Here is a 21,081-nt window from a genome sequence, read left to right on the forward strand (position 1 = left end):
TTTTTTGTTAAGTTGCCTAATAATTATGCACAGTAATAGTCACCTGCACACACAGATATCCCCTAAAATAGCTAAAACTAAAAACAAACTAAAAACTACTTCCAAAAATATTCAGCTTTGATATTAATGAGTTTTTTGGGTTCATTGAGAACATGGTTGTTGTTCAATAATAAAATTAATCCTCAAAAATACAACTTGCCTAATAATTCTGCACTCCCTGTATATCAATTGAAGCATCTGGCGGTAGCAGCAGTTCACAAACGGCAGTCGGGGGTATTCGTGAAATTGCCCCCCATTTATTATCCACAGTAACTGTGATTACAGAACATATTATACCACCGCGGAGGGGTGCACTTTTATATCCAGGACTGGTGTGGAGCATGTCCAGATAACTGTAGAGCGGCTCCCTGGTGCTCCCTCTGGCACCCAGCACCTCATACCCCTCCAGTGCTCCACAGCTACCCCCCCTGAGGCCACCCACAGAGATTATAGTGCTGCTCACTACAACGCCCTTGACTTTGCAGACACAAGGTGCCCGTGGACTCTTGGGTGAGGGAATCATGGTGGGCCCCCTGTGTGCTTCACATCCAGCTTGAAGGCTATAGAGAATGTCTATTTAGGTCACCCCAGGTCCACCACGCCCAGGAGGCCATAGCATCTTTGAAGGCTTCTGTTGACGTTCCTCAACCGCTGAGATCTTCTCCCCGATACATCTTGACTTCCCCTCTCCTGACCAAGGAAGGAGAATATAATAGAAGTCAATTAGTCCATGTAAAGGGTTCCCAGCAAACACAAAAACCATCCTTGTTTCTCATGGCGGCTCTTCCACTATAGATTGTGAGGTCTCTGGGCCATCGAACTGGCCGGCGTCCTATCATACAGAGCGTTAAAACGAAGAAAGTAGTCCTCCTGAGCATTATCATACACCGGCTGGAAGGAAAACACAAAAATACCCATTTAAAGTGGCATATAGTGCTAGATTTTACTTTACAATTCAGTGATGTCATTATTGGGGGCGGGGCAGTGACAACCACTTATTCTCATGAGGTTAAGACTGGTAGTCACCCTTAATAAATATCAGATAGTCAAGTAAATAAAGTGCGGATCTAATAGGCGTTGCCAATCAGCGCAGATGGCGCCGGGGGCAGTGACATTTGGATGGACCCTTTAAATATATTTTCAATAGATACCCTATACCATAAGGTACAATAATACACACAGAAATCCAGAAGACTGAGGTCTACTATGAATCGGTAAGGGTTAAAGGGTGTGTATACTTATTCAATCCAATTTTGTTTCTTTGTCCAATGCATTTAAACAAACAAAATAAAGCAACTTTGCCAATAGCAATGATGGTCAGTCTCCTCCCGTTCTGTGTATACAGCCGCCATGCCGATCTATGCGTCTCCATGGTTACAGACTACAAACAATCCCTGCGCAGTCTGGCCCTGCACTCAGGTTTTGCTCTCTTCCGGCGTTCTTCTTCATGACTGCAGGATCAGACTACACAGGGGGGTTTGTAGTCTGTTACCATGGGAACACAGGGCTGCACAGAAGCTGTATGCACAGAATGTAGGAGGACAGCTATAGGAGGTGCAGAGGAAACAGATGCATCTGATCCCTGGTGTCTGAGGAGGCCAAAAGTTACCTCCGTCACATAAGAGGCCCCAGTGTTATGGGGGTCCTGGACAAATTATGCATTTGATGCCAGGAGGTGTAAGTTATGGATGTGAGCAGGAAGGCATAGGAGCAGTGTACATCACCGATCCGGGCATACAGAGATAATGGGGGGAGGGGGGATTTGCAATAACAAATATTAATCACAAGATCCTCCAATTTTCCCTTTTTGCAATAACAGTTCGTGAGTATTAGCGACTTACCTCTTCCTTCTCATTCTCTTCCGGGCTGGTCTGGTGAATCTGAGAAGGAATTGTGCTGCAAAAGAAAAAATGGTTAAAACTGAAAAGAAATAAAACCACAAAACCTTATATCATTTATTATACTCCAGTCACATCCAAAGAGAAAACAAGATAATTCCCCCTGTATTATAGGAGCTTAGCTGCCAGCAGCAGAATAGTGAGTGCAGCTCTGGAGTATAATACAGGATGTAACTCAGGATCAGTACAGGATCAGTAATGTATGTACACAGTGACTGCACCAGCAGAATAGTGAGTGCAGCTCTGGAGTATAATACAGGATGTAACTCAGGATCAGTACAGGATAAGTAATGTATGTACACAGTGACTGCATCAGCAGAATAGTGAGTGCAGCTCTGGAGTATAATACAGGATGTAACTCAGGATCAGTACAGGATAAGTAATGTATGTACACATTGACTCCACCAGCAGAATAGTGAGTGCAGCTCTGGAGTATAATACAGGATGTAACTCAGGATCAGTACAGGATAAGTAATGTATGTACACAGTGACTGCACCAGCAGAATAGCGAGTGCAGCTCTGGAGTATAATACAGGATGTAACTCAGGATCAGTACACGATCAGTAATGTATGTACACAGTGACGGCACCAGCAGAATAGTGAGTGCAGATCTGGAGTATAATACAGGATGTAACTCAGGGTCAGTACAAGATAAGTAATGTATGTACACAGTGACTGCACCAGCAGAATAGTGAGTGCAGCTCTGAAGAATAATACAGGATATAACTCAGGATCAGTACAGGATAAGTAATGTATGTACACAGAGACTGCACCAGCAGAATAGTGAGTACAGCTCTGGAGTATAATACAGGGTGTAACTCAGGATCAGTACAGGATAAGTAATGTATGTACACTGTGACTGCACCAGCAGAATAGTGAGTGCAGCTCTGGAGTATAATACAGGATGTAACTCAGGATCAGTACAGGATAAGTAATGTATGTACACATTGACTCCACCAGCAGAATAGTGAGTGCAGCTCTGGAGTATAATACAGGATGTAACTCAGGATCAGTACAGGATAAGTAATGTATGTACACAGTGACTGCACCAGCAGAATAGCGAGTGCAGCTCTGGAGTATAATACAGGATGTAACTCAGGATCAGTACACGATCAGTAATGTATGTACACAGTGACGGCACCAGCAGAATAGTGAGTGCAGATCTGGAGTATAATACAGGATGTAACTCAGGGTCAGTACAAGATAAGTAATGTATGTACACAGTGACTGCACCAGCAGAATAGTGAGTGCAGCTCTGAAGAATAATACAGGATATAACTCAGGATCAGTACAGGATAAGTAATGTATGTACACTGTGACTGCACCAGCAGAATAGTGAGTGCAGCTCTGGAGTATAATACAGGATGTAACTCAGGATCAGTACAGGATAAGTAATGTATGTACACATTGACTCCACCAGCAGAATAGTGAGTGCAGCTCTGGAGTATAATACAGGATGTAACTCAGGATCAGTACAGGATAAGTAATGTATGTACACAGTGACTGCACCAGCAGAATAGCGAGTGCAGCTCTGGAGTATAATACAGGATGTAACTCAGGATCAGTACACGATCAGTAATGTATGTACACAGTGACGGCACCAGCAGAATAGTGAGTGCAGATCTGGAGTATAATACAGGATGTAACTCAGGGTCAGTACAAGATAAGTAATGTATGTACACAGTGACTGCACCAGCAGAATAGTGAGTGCAGCTCTGAAGAATAATACAGGATATAACTCAGGATCAGTACAGGATAAGTAATGTATGTACACTGTGACTGCACCAGCAGAATAGTGAGTGCAGCTCTGGAGTATAATACAGGATGTAACTCAGGATCAGTACAGGATAAGTAATGTATGTACACAGTGACTGCACCAGCAGAATAGTGAGTGCAGCTCTGGAGTGTAATACAGATCGTAACTCAGGATCAGTACAGGATAAGTAATGTATGTACACAGTGACTGCACCAGCAGAATAGTGAGTGCAGCTCTAGAGTATAATACAGGATGTAACTCAGGTTCAGTACAGGATAAGTAATGTATGTACACAGTGACTGCACCAGCAGAATAGTGAGTGCAGCTCTGGAGTATAATACAGAATGTACCGCAGGATCAGTACAGGATAAGTAATGTGTATATACAGTGACTCCACCAGCAGAATAGTGAGTGCAGCTCTGGAGTATAATACAGGAGGTAACTCAGGATCAGTACAGGATAAGTAATGTATGTACACAGTGACTGCACCAGCAGAATAGTGAGTGCAGCTCTGGAGTATAATACAGGATGTAACTCAGGATCAGTACAGGATAAGTAATGTATGTACACAGTGACTGCACCAGCAGAATAGTGAGTGCAGCTCTGGAGTATAATACAGGATGTAACTCAGGATCAGTACAGGATAAGTAATGTATGTACACAGTGACTGCACCAGCAGAATAGTGAGTGCAGCTCTGGAGTATAATACAGGATGTAACTCAGGATCAGTACAGGAAAAGTAATGTATGTACACAGTGACTGCACCAGCAGAATAGTGAGTGCAGCTCTCGAGTATAATACAGGATGTAACTCAGTATCAGTACAGGATAAGTAATGTATGTACGCAGTGACTCCACCAGCAGAATAGTGAGTGCAGCTCTGGAGTATAATACAGCATGTAACTCAGGATCAGTACAGGATAAGTAATGTATGTACACAGTGACTGCACCAGCAGAATAGTGAGTGCAGCTCTGGAGTATAATACAGGATGTAACTCAGGATCAGTACAGGATAAGTAATGTATGTACACAGTGACTCCACCGGCAGAATAGTGAGTGCAGCTCTGGAGTATAATACAGGATGTAACTCAGGATCAGTACAGGATCAGTAATGTATGTACACAGTGACTACACCAGCAGAATAGTGAGTGCAGCTCTGGAGTGTAATACAGGATGTAACTCAGGATCAGTACAGGATAAGTAATGTATGTACACAGTGACTGCACCAGCAGAATAGTGAGTGCAGCTCTGGAGTATAATACAGGATGTAACTCAGTATCAGTACAGGATCAGTAATGTATGTACACAGTGACTCCACCAGCAGAATAGTGAGTGCAGCTCTGGAGTATAATACAGGATGTAACTCAGGATCAGTACAGGATAAGTAATGTATGTACACAGTGACTGCACCAGCAGAATAGTGAGTGCAGCTCTGGAGTATAATACAGGATGTAACTCAGGATCAGTACAGGATAAGTAATGTATGTACACAGTGACTCCATCAGCAGAATAGTGAGTGCAGCTCTGGAGTATAATACAGGATGTAACTCAGGATCAGTACAGGATAAGTAATGTAATGTATGTACACAGTGACTGCACCAGCAGAATAGTGAGTGCAGCTCTGGAGTGTTCCTTGTTTCCAGTTTCCTAGTATCAGAGATGTAATACTGCTGGTAGTGTCCTAGGTAGAAGAGGTCCACAGAGGGAATTTAACCCTTTTGCCCCCGAAATGTATGTAACGACATGTAAAATTTCCATTAGGGGTTCACTTACTTGCGCTTTGAACAGAACTTGCAATAAATTATTCCAGCTATTAAAATCAGTATGACGAGCGCTCCAATTACTGAAGACGATATTGAAATATGAAGAAAGTTGGAGGAGTCTGAGTCTGAGGAGAAATGAAAGAAACAATGACTCAAGTTTCCTCAGTCTTCACTGAAATTCTGAAGCTCCTTAAAAGGGGTTCTCCGGGAACGATTCAAAATGGCCGCCACAACCTGTCCTAGAATGTGAGCAGGACGTCAGAGCTGCCTTAAGGGGTGAGGGGTCGGGGCCTCACTACACTGCTCTACAATAGATGGTAATGATGTGATCCTGCCTATGATATGCCATTATGGCTGAGCAGCCTGACAGGAACACTCACCAAGTGCCAGAGCTTAGTGCATAGTGAGGACCTCCCCCAGGGACCTCTGTAAGTGGGGGCAACCAGCCCTGCTCACACTATAGAGCTGGTTTCTGGCAGCCATTTTAAATTATTCTCGGAGAACCCCTTTAAGTAGAATCAGTGGGAGGGTTAGCAGGTACCAGGCATTGCATTCAGGGAAAGATATGGAAATAGCTCCCCCTTAAGGACAGTGTCATTGCCTTATCTCGCAGCAGATAGTAGCCTCTGCTCCCTGCCTACAGGATCCCTGTAAGTGTAGAAGGGAGGAGGGAGATGCGGCTGCAGCTTCTCAGCCTACTTTGTCTGTGAGAGAGGAAAGGGAGCAGCAGAGGTCACATCTGATCTGGCAGAGAGCACACAGCTCATCTGTCCCCCCACTCAGCAAATATAATAAACTTTATCAGATAAATACACTTCTTTCTCCACTTACCAGTTTCTTGCTCATCCTAAACTAAAATAATGTGTCCCGAGAGAATGGGACAGGGTATCAGCTCCCTCCATACACATTTATGGACAGCGTGTAATCTGATTAGTCAGCTGGCAGTCTATCTGGTGTTACTAAACAAGGAGCTCATTAGTTTTAGAGATAAGGGGGGAACATAGCAGATCAGTGGAGAAAGAGACATTTTTTTGTAGATTAGCTATATAACAAGGTTTCTTATATTCACTTGTACTATTGGTTTATGTATGGTTTATTGAAAGGTTAATTGCCCTTTAATATCCTTAATCATAGCATAGCATGGGGGATCTGTGGATGACACTGTTCTGGGGGGGTTCTGTGGATGACACTGTTATGGGGGATCTGTGGATGACACTGTTATGGGGGATCTGTGGAGGACCCTGTTATGGGGGATCTGTGGATGACACTGTTATGCAGGATCTGTGGATGACACATTATTATGGGGGATCTGTGGAGGACCCTGTTATGGGGGATCTGTGGAGGACCCTGCTATGGGGGATCTGTGGAGGACACTGTTATGGTGGATCTGTGGAGGACACTTTTATGGGGGATCTGTGGATAACACTGTTATGGGGGATCTGTGGATGACATTGTTATGGGGGTCTGTTATTGACACACTGTTATGGGGATCTGTGGATGACACTGTTATGGGGGATCTGTGGATGACACTGTTATGGGAAACTTATGGATGACATATTGTTATGGGGGTTTGTGGATGACATACTGTTATGCGGGATCTGTGGATGACAAATTGTTATAGAGGATCTGTGGAGGACACTGTTATGGGGAATCTGTGGATGACACTGTTATGGGAGATCTGTGGATGACACACTGTTATGGGAGATCTGTGGATGACACACTGTTATGGGGGATCTTTGGATGACACTCTGTTAAGAGGGGTTTGTGGATGACACTGTTATGGGGGATCTGTGGATGACACACTGTTATGGGAGATCTGTGGATGACACACTGTTATGGGGGATCTTTGGATGACACTCTGTTAAGAGGGGATCTGTGGATGACACACTGTTATGGGGGATCTGTGGATGACACACTGTTATGGGGGATCTGTGGATGACTCACTGTTATAGGGAGTCTTAGGATGACACTCTGTTAAGAGGGGTTTGTGGATGACACACTGTTATGGGGGATCTGTGGATGACACACTGTTATGGGGGTTCTGTGGAAGACATACTGTTATGGGGGGGCTCTGTGGATGACACTGTTATGGGGATCTGTGGATGACACATTGTTATTTGGGGATCTGTGGAGGACACACTGTTATGGGGGATCTGTGGAGGACACTGTTATGGGGATCTGTGGATGACACTCATGGGGGATCTGTGAATTACACTGTTATGGGGATCTGTGGATGACAATATTATGGGGATCTGTGGAGGACACACTGTTATGGAGGGCTCTGTGGATGACACACTATTACGGGGGATCTTTGGATGACACACTGTTATGGGGGATCGGTGGATGACTCACTGTTATGGGGGCTCTGTGGATGACACTGTTATGGGGGGGTCTGTGGAAGACACACTGTTATGGTGGATCTGTGGATGACACTGTTATGGGGGATCTGTGAATGACACACTGTTATGGTGGATCTGTGGAGGACACTGTTATGGGGGATCTATGGATGACACATTGTTATGGGGCGTCTGTGGATGACACTGTTATAGGGAATCTCTGAATGACACTGATATGGGGGATGTGTGGAAGACACACTGTTATGGTGGATCTGTGGATGAAACTATTATGGGGGATCTGTGGATGACGCACTATTATGGGGGATCTGTGGATGACACTGTTATGGAAGATCTTTGGATGACACACTGTTATCGGGGTTCTGTGGATGACTCACTGTTATGGGGGATCTGTGGACGACTCACTGTTATGGGGAGTCTTTGGATGACACTCTGTTATGAGGGGTTTGTGGATGACACACTGTTATGGGGGATCTGTGGAAGACACACTGTTATGGGGGATCTGTGGAAGACATACTGTTATGGGGGGCACTGTGGATATTATGGGGGATCTGTGGAGGACACTGTTTTGGGGGATCTGTGGATGACGCATTGTTATATGGGGATCTGTGGATGACACTGTTATGGGGGATCTGTGGAGGACACTGTTATGGGGGATCTGTGGATGACACTTATGGGGGATCTGTGAATCACACTGTTATGGGGGATCTGTGGATGAAAATATTATGGGGATCTGTGGAGGACACACTGTTATAGAGGGCTCTGTGGATGACACTGTAATAGGGGATCTGTGAATGACACACTGTTACGGGGGATCTTTGGATGACACACTGTTATGGGCGATCGGTGGATGACTAACTGTTATGGCGGCTTTGTGGATGACACTGTTATGGGGGATCTGTGGAGGACACATTGTTATGGGGGGTCTGTGGATGACACTGTTATGGGTAATCTGTGGATGACACACTGTTATAGGGGATCTGTGGATGACACTGTTATGGGGGGTCTGTTGATGACACCGTAATAGGGGATCTGTGAATGACACACTATTACGGGGGATCTTTGGATGACTCACTGTTATGGGGGCTCTGTGGATGACACTGTTATGGGGGGTCTGTGGAAGACACACTGTTATGGTGGATCTGTGGATGACACTGTTATGGGGGATCTGTGAATGACACACTGTTATGGTGGATCTGTGGAGGACACTGTTATGGGGGATCTATGGATGACACATTGTTATGGGGCGTCTGTGGATGACACTGTTATAGGGGATCTCTGAATGACACTGTTATGGTGGATCTGTGGAGGACACTGTTATGGGGGGTCTATGGATGACACATTGTTATGGGGCGTCTGTGGATGACACTGTTATAGGGGATCTCTGAATGACACTGATATGGGGGATGTGTGGAAGACACACTGTTATGGTGGATCTGTGGATGACACTTTTATGGGGGATCTGTGGATGACACTGTTATGGGGGATCTTTGGATGACACACTGTTATCAGGGTTCTGTGGATGACACTGTTATGGGAGATCTATGGATGACACTGTTATGGGGGATCTGTGGAAGACACACTGTTATGGGGGATCTGTGGAAGACATACTGTTATGGGGGGGCACTGTGGATGTTATGGGGGATCTGTGGAGGACACTGTTTTGGGGGATCTGTGGATGACGCATTGTTATATGGGGATCTGTGGATGACACTGTTATGGGGGATCTGTGGAGGACACTGTTATGGGGGATCTGTGGATGACACTCATGGGGGATCTGTGAATCACACTGTTATGGGGGATCTGTGGATGAAAATATTATGGGGATCTGTGGAGGACACACTGTTATGGAGGGCTCTGTGGATGACACTGTAATAGGGGATCTGTGAATGACACACTGTTACGGGGGATCTTTGGATGACACACTGTTATGGGCGATCGGTGGATGACTAACTGTTATGGCGGCTTTGTGGATGACACTGTTATGGGGGATCTGTGGGAGACACACTGTTATGGGGGATCTCTGGAGGACACTGGTATGGGGGATCTGTGGATGACACACTGTTATGGTGGATCTGTGGATGACACTGTTATGGGGGATCTGTGGATGACACATTGTTATGGGGCGTCTGTGGATGACACTGTTATGGGGGATCTCTGAATGACACTGTTATGGGGGATCTGTGGATAAAACAGTTATGGGGGATCTGTGGATGACACTGTTATGGGGGATCTGCGAATGACACTGTTATGGGGGATCTGTGGATGACACTGTTATAGGGGATCTGTGGATGTCACTGTTATGGGGGGTCTGTGGAGGACACTGTTATGGGGGGTCTGTGGATGACACTGTTATGGGGGATCTGTGGATGACACTGTTATGGGGGATCTGTGGATGACACTGTTATGGGGATCTGTGGATGACACTGTTATGGGGGGTCTGTGGATGACACCGTAATAGGGGATCTGTGAATGACACACTGTTACGGGGGATCGGTGGCTGACTCACTGTTATGGGGGCTCTGTGGATGACACTGTTATGGGGGGTCTGTGGAAGACACACTGTTATGGTGGATCTGTGGATGACACTGTTATGAGGGATCTGTGAATGACACACTGTTATGGTGGATCTGTGGAGGACACTCTTATGGGGGATCTATGGATGACACATTGTTATGGGGCGTCTGTGGATGACACTGTTATAGGGGATCTCTGAATGACACTGATATGGGGGATGTGTGGAAGACACACTGTTATGGTGGATCTGTGGATGACACTATTATGGGGGATCTGTGGATGACACACTATTATGGGGGATCTGTGGATGACATTGTTATGGGGGATCTTTGGATGACACACTGTTATCAGGGTTCTTTGGATGACACTGTTATGGGGGATCTATGGATGACACTGTTATGGGGGATCTGTGGAAGACACATTGTTATGGGGGCTCTGTGGAAGACATACTGTTATGGGGGGCACTGTGGATGTTATGGGGGATCTGTGGAGGACACTGTTTTGGGGGATCTGTGGATGACGCATTGTTATATGGGGATCTGTGGATGACACTGTTATGGGGGATCTGTGGAGGACACTGTTATGGGGGATCTGTGGATGACACTCATGGGGGATCTGTGAATCACACTGTTATGAGGGATCTGTGGATGAAAATATTATGGGGATCTGTGGAGGACACACTGTTATGGAGGGCTCTGTGGATGACACTGTAATAGGGGATCTGTGAATGACACTGTTATGGGGGATCTGTGGATAACACAGTTATGGGGGATCTGTGGATGACACTGTTATGGGGGATCTGCGAATGACACTGTTATGGGGGATCTGTGGATGACACTGTTATAGGGGATCTGTGGATGTCACTGTTATGGGGGGTCTGTGGAGGACACTGTTATGGGGGGTCTGTGGATGACACTGTTATGGGGGATCTGTGGATGACACTGTTATGGGGGGTCTGTGGATGACACCGTAATAGGGGATCTGTGAATGACACACTGTTACGGGGGATCTTTGGATGACACACTGTTATGGGGGATCGGTGGCTGACTCACTGTTATGGTGGCTCTGTGGATGACACTGTTTGGGGGGTCTGTGGAAGACACACTGTTATGGTGGATCTGTGGATGACACTGTTATGAGGGATCTGTGAATGACACACTGTTATGGTGGATCTGTGGAGGACACTGTTATGGGGGATCTATGGATGACACATTGTTATGGGGCGTCTGTGGATGACACTGTTATGGGGGATCTCTGAATGACACTGTTATGGGGGAAGTGTGGAAGACACACTGTTATGGTGGATCTGTGGATGACACTATTATGGGGGATCTGTGGATGACACACTGTTATGGGGGATCTTTGGATGACACACTGTTATCGGGGTTCTGTGTATGACACTGTTATGGGGGATCTATGGATGACACTGTTATGGGGGATCTGTGGATGACTCACTGTTATGGGGGATCTGTGGACGACTCACTGTTATGGGGAATCTTTGGATGACACTCTGTTATGAGGGGTTTGTGGATGACACACTGTTATGGGGGATCTGTGGAAGACACACTGCTATGGGGTATCTGTGGAAGACATACTGTTATGGGGGGGGCTCTGTGAATGACACTGTTATGGGGGATCTGTGGAGGACACTGTTTTGGGGGATCTGTGGATGACACATTGTTATATGGGGATCTGTGGATGACACTGTTATGGGGGATCTATAGAGGACACTGTTATGGGGGATCTGTGGATGACACTTATGGGGGATCTGTGAATCACACTGTTATGGGGGATCTGTGGATGAAAATATTATGGGGATCTGTGGAGGACACACTGTTATGGAGGGCTCTGTGGATGACACTGTAATAGGGGATCTGTGAATGACTAACTGTTATGGGGGCTCTGTGGATGACACTGTTATGGTGCATCTGTGGATGACACTGTTATGCGGGATCTGTGGATGACACATTGTTATGGGGCATCTGTGGATGACACTATTATGGGAGATCTGTGGATAACACGGTTATGGGGGATCTGTGGATGACACTGTTATGGGGGATCTGTGAATGACACTGTTATGGGGGATCTGTGGATGACACTGTTATAGGGGATCTGTGGATGACACTGTTATGGGGGTCTGTGGAGGACACTGTTATGGGGGGTCTGTGGATGTCACTGTTATGGGGGCACTGTGGATGTCACTGTTATGGGGGATCTGTGGATGTCACTGTTATGGGGGATCTGTGGATGACACTGTTATGGGAGATCTGTGGATAACACTGTTATGGGGGATCTGTGGATGACACTGTTATGGGGATCTGTAATGACACTGTTATGGGGGATCTGTGGATGACACTGTTATGGGGGATCTGTGGATGACACTGTTATGGGGATCTGTGGATGACACTGTTATGGGGGGTCTGTAGAGGACACTGTTATGGGTGGGTCTGTGGATTTCACTGTTATAGGGGCACTGTGGATTTCACTGTTATGGGGATCTGTAATGACACTGTTATGGGGGATCTGTGAATGACACTGTTATGGGGGATCTGTGGATGACACTGTTATAGGGGATCTGTGGATGACACTGTTATGGGGGTCTGTGGAGGACACTGTTATGGGGGGTCTGTGGATGTCACTGTTATGGGGGCACTGTGGATGTCACTGTTATGGGGGATCTGTGGATGTCACTGTTATGGGGGATCTGTGGATGACACTGTTATGGGAGATCTGTGGATAACACTGTTATGGGGGATCTGTGGATGACACTGTTATGGGGATCTGTAATGACACTGTTATGGGGGATCTGTGAATGACTAACTGTTATGGGGGCTCTGTGGATGACACTGTTATGGTGCATCTGTGGATGACACTGTTATGCGGGATCTGTGGATGACACATTGTTATGGGGCATCTGTGGATGACACTATTATGGGAGATCTGTGGATAACACGGTTATGGGGGATCTGTGGATGACACTGTTATGGGGGATCTGTGAATGACACTGTTATGGGGGATCTGTGGATGACACTGTTATAGGGGATCTGTGGATGACACTGTTATGGGGGTCTGTGGAGGACACTGTTATGGGGGGTCTGTGGATGTCACTGTTATGGGGGCACTGTGGATGTCACTGTTATGGGGGATCTGTGGATGTCACTGTTATGGGGGATCTGTGGATGACACTGTTATGGGAGATCTGTGGATAACACTGTTATGGGGGATCTGTGGATGACACTGTTATGGGGATCTGTAATGACACTGTTATGGGGGATCTGTGGATGACACTGTTATGGGGGATCTGTGGATGACACTGTTATGGGGATCTGTGGATGACACTGTTATGGGGGGTCTGTAGAGGACACTGTTATGGGTGGGTCTGTGGATTTCACTGTTATAGGGGCACTGTGGATTTCACTGTTATGGGGATCTGTAATGACACTGTTATGGGGGATCTGTGGATGACACTGTTATGGGGGATCTGTGGATGACACTGTTATGGGGATCTGTGGATGACACTGTTATGGGGGGTCTGTAGAGGACACTGTTATGGGTGGGTCTGTGGATTTCACTGTTATGGGGGCACTGTGGATTTCACTGTTATGGGGGATCTGTGGGTGACACTGTTATTGGGGATCTGTGGATGACACTGTTATGGGGGGGTCTGTTGATGACACACTGTTATGGGGGATCTTTGGATGACACATTGTTATGGGGGATCTGTGGAGGACACTGTTTTGGGGGATCTGTGGATGACACTGTTTTGGGGGATCTGTGGATGACACTGTTATGGGGGATCTGTGGATGATACTGTTATGAGGGAACTGTGGATGACACACTGTTAAGGGGGATCTGTGGATGACACTGTTATGGGGGATCTGTGGATGACACACTGTTATGGGGGATCTGTGGATGACACACTGTTATGGGGGATCTGTGGATGACACACTGTTATGGGGGTTCTGTGAATAACACTGTTATGAAGGTTCTGTGGATAACACTGTTATGGGGGATCTGAGGAGGACAAACTGTTATGGTGGATCTGAGGAGGAGACACTGTTATGGGGATCTGTGGAGGACACTGTTATGGGGGATCTGTGGATGACACTGTTATAGGGATCTGTGGATGATGCACTGTTATGGGGGATCTGTGGATGACACTGTTATGGGAGACCTATGGATGACACTGTTATGGGGGATCTGTGGAGGACACACTGATATGGGGCATCTGTGGATGACACTGTTATGGGGATCTGTGGAGGACACTGTTATGGGGATCTGTGGATGACACTGTTATGGGGGATCTGTGGATGACACTGTTATGGGGGATCTGTGGATAACACTGTTATGGGGGGTCTGTGGAGGACACTGTTATGGGGGGTCTGTAGAGGACACTGTTATGGGGGATCTGTGGATGACACTGTTATGGGGGATCTGTGGATGACACACTGTTATGTGGATCTGTGGATGACACACCGGTATTGGGGGGTCTGTAAAGGTTGTACTGTTATGGGGGTGCACATATGGAAACATGTATACAATGTACCGGATATCTGAAGAGTCCAGGATTTGTAGATAATTCCTGATCCAACAATAGTTATCGTACATGTATAATTTCCAGCGTCGTTGGGTCGGGCGTCTCTTATCTGCAGTGCGGGGGGGATCTGTGCGCTCCGGAAGAAGATTCTGGGGTCTGTGAAGTTGGATGTATGTTTATTGCCGTCTGATACATAATGCAGAGAGTGCGCCCCGTCTTCTCTCCTCCATATGATTAATGTCACCTCTGACAAGGTTCTGGTTCTGTTGGACTCATCTGAGCAGCTGAAGGTCACGGTCTCCCCAGCGGAGACTAAAACAACCAGGGAGGAGGACTGGACCCGGGAGGAGGAGGGGGACGCTGGAAGAGAAGACGAGATCATTATCAGATTGTATGAACAATCGATGTAATAACACAAAATGTATCACTGGAGATTAGGATTTAAAGGGGCAGTGTAGATTAGATGACATAGGCTATCATTGTACCCCTGCCCTAGTGTCAAACACTACATTGAACATCATGTTCTACCAGGCTGTCCCCAAATAATAGGGGACATGTCACTGGCAGTACCAGCCACTATTTAGGATTTGACATAGGTACGACCTTCCAACACTGGACAGGCAAACGTGCGCTGTGTGGGAAACACAGAAGGGACAAGGGATTGGCCCAAATATCAGTGTCAGCCAAAGTGTTCACAGCGCAGTGTCAGTCACACTGCCCCTACATCAGTGTGGCTATAGTAGTGCCATCCATCCACTATGTCCCGATAGCAGTGCCAGGCAGACTACCCCACATAGCACTGTCTCTATTGTAATATGTAACAGTCACAGTGCCAGCCACACTATCTGATTACCTCCATAGCAGTGCCAGCCACATTTCCCCCTATATTACTGTAGCCACCCTCTCTTAGTATCAGGTATATTGTGCCAAAGCATTTCAGATGTTGTGTCCCCACATAACAATGCCATCCTGTTGCCCTATAACAGTGACAAACACTACCTTCATAGCAGTGCCAACCACTGTGCCCCCATAGCAATACCAGACATGCAACACCTTGTAGTGCCAGTCAGTGTCCCAAGAAAAATGCCAGCCACAGTGCCACCATAACAGTGCAACCAACTGCTATCATAAGAGTACCAGTCTCCAAAAGTAGTGCCAACAAGAATTCTTAAAAAACAGTGCATAATGTATCTGTGTAGCCACTGCGCCCTCCTATATCAGTATACCCACAGTGCCCCTTATATCAGTGCCCTCCTATATCAGTATAACCACAGTGCCCCTTATATCAGTGCCCTCCTATATCAGTGCAGCCACAATGCCCCTTATATCAGTATAACCACAGTGCCCCTTATATCAGTGCAGACACAGTGCCCCTTATATCAGTGCAGACACAGTGCCCCTTATATCAGTGCAGACACAGTGCCCCTTATATCAGTGCAGACACAGTGCCCCTTATATCAGTGCAGACACAGTGCCCCTTATATCAGTGCAGACACAGTGCCCCTTATATCAGTGCAGACACAGTGCCCCTTATATCAGTATAACTACAGTGCCCCTTATATCAGTGCAGACACAGTGCTCCTTATATCAGTGCAGACACAGTGCCCCTTATATCAGTATAACCACAGTGCCCCTTATATCAGTGCAGTCACAGTGCTCCTTATATCAGTGCAGACACAGTGCCCCTTATATCAGTGCAGACACAGTGCCCCTTATATCAGTGCAGACACAGTGCCCCTTATATCAGTGCAGACACAGTGCCCCTTATATCAGTGCAGACACAGTGCCCCTTATATCAGTGCAGCCACAGTGCCCCTTCTATCACTGCAGCCACAGTGCCCCTTATATCAGTGCAGACACAGTGCCCCTTATATCAGTGCAGACACAGTGCCCCTTATATCAGTGCAGACACAGTGCCCCTTATATCAGTGCAGCCACAGTGCCCCTTCTATCACTGCAGCCACAGTGCCCCTTATATCACTGCAGCCACAGTGCCCCTTATATCAGTATAACTGCAGTGCCCCTTATATCAGTGCAGACACAGTGCCCCTTATATCAGTATAACTACAGTGCCCCTTATATCAGTGCAGACACAGTGCCCCTTATATCAGTGCAGTCACAGTGCCCCTTATATCAGTGCAGACACAGTGCCCCTTATATCAGTGCAGACACAGTGCCCCTTATATCAGTGCAGCCACAGTGCCTCTTATATCACTGCAGCCACAGTGCCCCTTATATCAGTGCAGACACAGTGCCCCTTATATCAGTGCAGACACAGTGCCCCTTATATCAGTGCAGCCACAGTGCCCCTTATATCAGTGCAGACACAGTGCCCCTTATATCAGTGCAGCCACAGTGCCCCTTCTATCACTGCAGCCACAGTGCCCCTTATATCAGTGCAGACACAGTGCCCCTTATATCAGTGCAGCCACAGTGCCCCTTCTATCACTGCAGCCACAGTGCCCCTTATATCACTGCAGCCACAGTGCCTCTTATATCAGTGCAGACACAGTGCCCCTTATATCAGTGCAGACACAGTGCCCCTTATATCAGTGCAGACACAGTGCCCCTTATATCAGTGCAGACACAGTGCCCCTTATATCAGTGCAGACACAGTGCCCCTTATATCAGTGCAGACACAGTGCCCCTTATATCAGTGCAGACACAGTGCCCCTTATATCAGTGCAGCCACAGTGCCCCTTCTATCACTGCAGCCACAGTGCCCCTTATATCACTGCAGCCACAGTGCCCCTTATATCAGTATAACTGCAGTGCCCCTTATATCAGTGCAGACACAGTGCCCCTTATATCAGTATAACTACAGTGCCCCTTATATCAGTGCAGACACAGTGCCCCTTATATCAGTGCAGTCACAGTGCCCCTTATATCAGTGCAGACACAGTGCCCCTTATATCAGTGCAGACACAGTGCCCCTTATATCAGTGCAGCCACAGTGCCTCTTATATCACTGCAGCCACAGTGCCCCTTATATCAGTGCAGACACAGTGCCCCTTATATCAGTGCAGACACAGTGCCCCTTATATCAGTGCAGACACAGTGCCCCTTATATCAGTGCAGCCACAGTGCCCCTTCTATCACTGCAGCCACAGTGCCCCTTATATCAGTGCAGACACAGTGCCCCTTATATCAGTGCAGCCACAGTGCCCCTTCTATCACTGCAGCCACAGTGCCCCTTATATCACTGCAGCCACAGTGCCTCTTATATCAGTGCAGACACAGTGCCCCTTATATCAGTGCAGACACAGTGCCCCTTATATCAGTGCAGACACAGTGCCCCTTATATCAGTGCAGACACAGTGCCCCTTATATCAGTGCAGACACAGTGCCCCTTCTATCAGTGCAGCCACAGTGCCCCTTATATCAGTGCAGACACAGTGCCCCTTATATCAGTGCAGACACAGTGCCCCTTATATCAGTGCAGACACAGTGCCCCTTATATCAGTGCAGACACAGTGCCCCTTATATCAGTGCAGCCACAGTTCCCCTTATATCAGTGCAGACACAGTGCCCCTTATATCAGTGCAGTCACAGTGCCCCTTATATCAGTGCAGCCACAGTGCCCCTTATATCAGTGCAGTCACAGTGCCCCTTATATCAGTATAACCACAGTGCCCCTTATATCACTGCAGCCACAGTGCCCCTTATATCAGTGCAGACACAGTGCCCCTTATATCAGTGCATCCACAGTGCCCCTTATATCAGTATAACCACAGTGCCCCTTATATCACTGCAGCCACAGTGCCCCTTATATCAGTGCAGACACAGTGCCCCTTATATCAGTGCAGACACAGTGCCCCTTATATCAGTATAACCACAGTGCCCCTTATATCACTGCAGCCACAGTGCCCCTTATATCAGTGCAGACACAGTGCCCCTTATATCAGTGCAGACACAGTGCCCCTTATATCAGTGCAGCCACAGTGCCCCTTATATCAGTGCAGACACAGTGCCCCTTATATCAGTGCAGACACAGTGCCCCTTATATCAGTGCAGCCACAGTGCCCCTTCTATCACTGCAGCCACAGTGCCCCTTATATCAGTGCAGCCACAGTGCCCCTTATATCAATGCCCTCCTATATCAGTGCAGCCACAGTGCCCCTTATATCAATGCCCTCCTATATCAGTGCAGCCACAGTGCCCCTTATATCAGTGCAGCCACAGTGCCCCTTATATCAGTGCAGCCACAGTGCCCCTTATATCAGTGCAGCCACAGTGCCCCTTATATCAGTGCAGCCACAGTGCCCCTTATATCAGTGCAGACACAGTGCCCCTTATATCACTGCAGCCACAGTGCCCCTTATATCAGTATAACCACAGTGCCCCTTAGATCAGTGCAGACACAGTGCCCCTTATATCAGTGCAGACACAGTGCCCCTTATATCAGTGCAGCCACAGGGCCCCTTATATCAGTGCAGACACAGTGCCCCTTATATCAGTGCAGCCACAGTGCCCCTTATATCAGTGCAGACACAGTGCCCCTTATATCAGTGCAGCCACAGTGCCTCTTATATCAGTGCAGACACAGTGCCCCTTATATCAGTGCAGACACAGTGCCCCTTATATCAGTGCAGACACAGTGCCCCTTATATCAGTGCAGACACAGTGCCCCTTATATCAGTGCAGACACAGTGCCCCTTATATAAGTGCAGACACAGTGCCCCTTATATCAGTGCAGACACAGTGCCCCTTATATTAGTGCAGCCACAGTGCCCCTTATATCAGTGCAGTCACAGTGCCCCTTATATCAGTGCAGTCACAGTGCCCCTTATATCAGTGCATCCACAGTGCCCCTTATATCAGTGCAGACACAGTGCCCCTTATATCAGTGCAGTCACAGTGCCCCTTATATCAGTATAACCACAGTGCCCCTTATATCAGTGCATCCACAGTGCCTCTTATATCAGTGCAGCCACAGTGCCCCTTATATCAGTGCAGTCACAGTGCCCCTTATATCAGTGCAGACACAGTGCCCCTTATATCAGTGCAGACACAGTGCCCCTTATATCAGTGCAGCCACAGTGCCTCTTATATCAGTGCAGACACAGTGCCCCTTATATCAGTGCAGACACAGTGCCCCTTATATTAGTGCAGCCACAGTGCCCCTTATATCAGTGCAGACACAGTGCCCCTTATATCAGTGCAGACACAGTGCCCCTTATATTTGTGCAGCCACAGTGCCCCTTATATCAGTGCAGACACAGTGCCCCTTATATCAGTGCAGACACAGTGCCCCTTATATCAGTGCAGACACAGTGCCCCTTATATCAGTATAACCACAGTGCCCCTTATATCACTGCAGACACAGTGCCCCTTATATCAGTGCAGCCACAGTGCCCCTTATATTAGTGCAGCCACAGTGCCCCTTATATCAGTGCAGACACAGTGCCCCTTATATCAGTGCAGACACAGTGCCCCTTATATCAGTGCAGCCACAGTGCCCCTTATATTAGTGCAGCCACAGTGCCCCTTATATCAGTGCAGACACAGTGCCCCTTATATCAGTGCAGTCACAGTGCCCCTTATATCAGTGCAGTCACAGTGCCCCTTATATCAGTGCAGTCACAGTGCCCCTTATATCAGTGCAGTCACAGTGCCCCTTATATCAGTGCAGTCACAGTGCCCCTTATATCAGTGCATCCACAGTGCCCCTTATATCAGTGCAGCCACAGTGCCCCTTATATCAGTGCAGACACAGGGCCCCTTATATCAGTGCAGAAACAGTGCCCCTTATATCAGTGCATCCACAGTGCCCCTTATATCAGTGCAGACACAGGGCCCCTTATATCAGTGCAGAAACAGTGCCCCTTATATCAGTGCATCCACAGTGCCCCTTATATCAGTGCAGACACAGTGCCCCCTATATCAGTGCAGTCACAGTGCCCCTTATATCAGTGCAGTCACAGTGCCCCTTATATCAGTGCAGTTACAGTGCCCCTTATATCAGTGCAGACACAGTGCCCCTTATATCAGTGCAGACACAGTGCCCCTTATATCAGTGCAGACACAATGCCCCTTATATCAGTGCAGACACAGTGCCCCTTATATCAGTGCAGACACAGTGCCCCTTATATCAGTGCAGAGACAGGGCCCCTTATATCAGTGCAGACACAGGGCCCCTTATATCAGTGCAGCCACAGTGCCCCTTATATCAGTGCAGACACAGTGCCCCTTATATCAGTGCAGCCACAGTGCCCCTT

General features: G+C 47.3%; 1 protein-coding gene across 1 annotated transcript in view; it reads right to left on the minus strand.

Moving 5' to 3' along the window:
• Nucleotides 1-226: 226 nt before the first annotated feature.
• LOC120994366 overlaps nt 227-21,081 on the minus strand; it is a 73,644-nt gene continuing 52,789 nt past the window's right edge. Inside the window, exons 2-5 of the mRNA XM_040422858.1 lie at nt 14,873-15,223; nt 5,466-5,574; nt 1,881-1,935; nt 227-930 (exon numbers count right to left, since the gene is read on the minus strand). Coding sequence (XP_040278792.1) covers nt 829-930; nt 1,881-1,935; nt 5,466-5,574; nt 14,873-15,223 — 617 coding nt within the window. The 3' untranslated portion in view covers nt 227-828. The remainder of the gene's footprint in view (nt 931-1,880; nt 1,936-5,465; nt 5,575-14,872; nt 15,224-21,081) is intronic.

The sequence above is a fragment of the Bufo bufo genome, chromosome 3 (assembly GCF_905171765.1).
Source record: "Bufo bufo chromosome 3, aBufBuf1.1, whole genome shotgun sequence".
NCBI classification, from domain to species: Eukaryota; Metazoa; Chordata; class Amphibia; order Anura; family Bufonidae; genus Bufo; species Bufo bufo.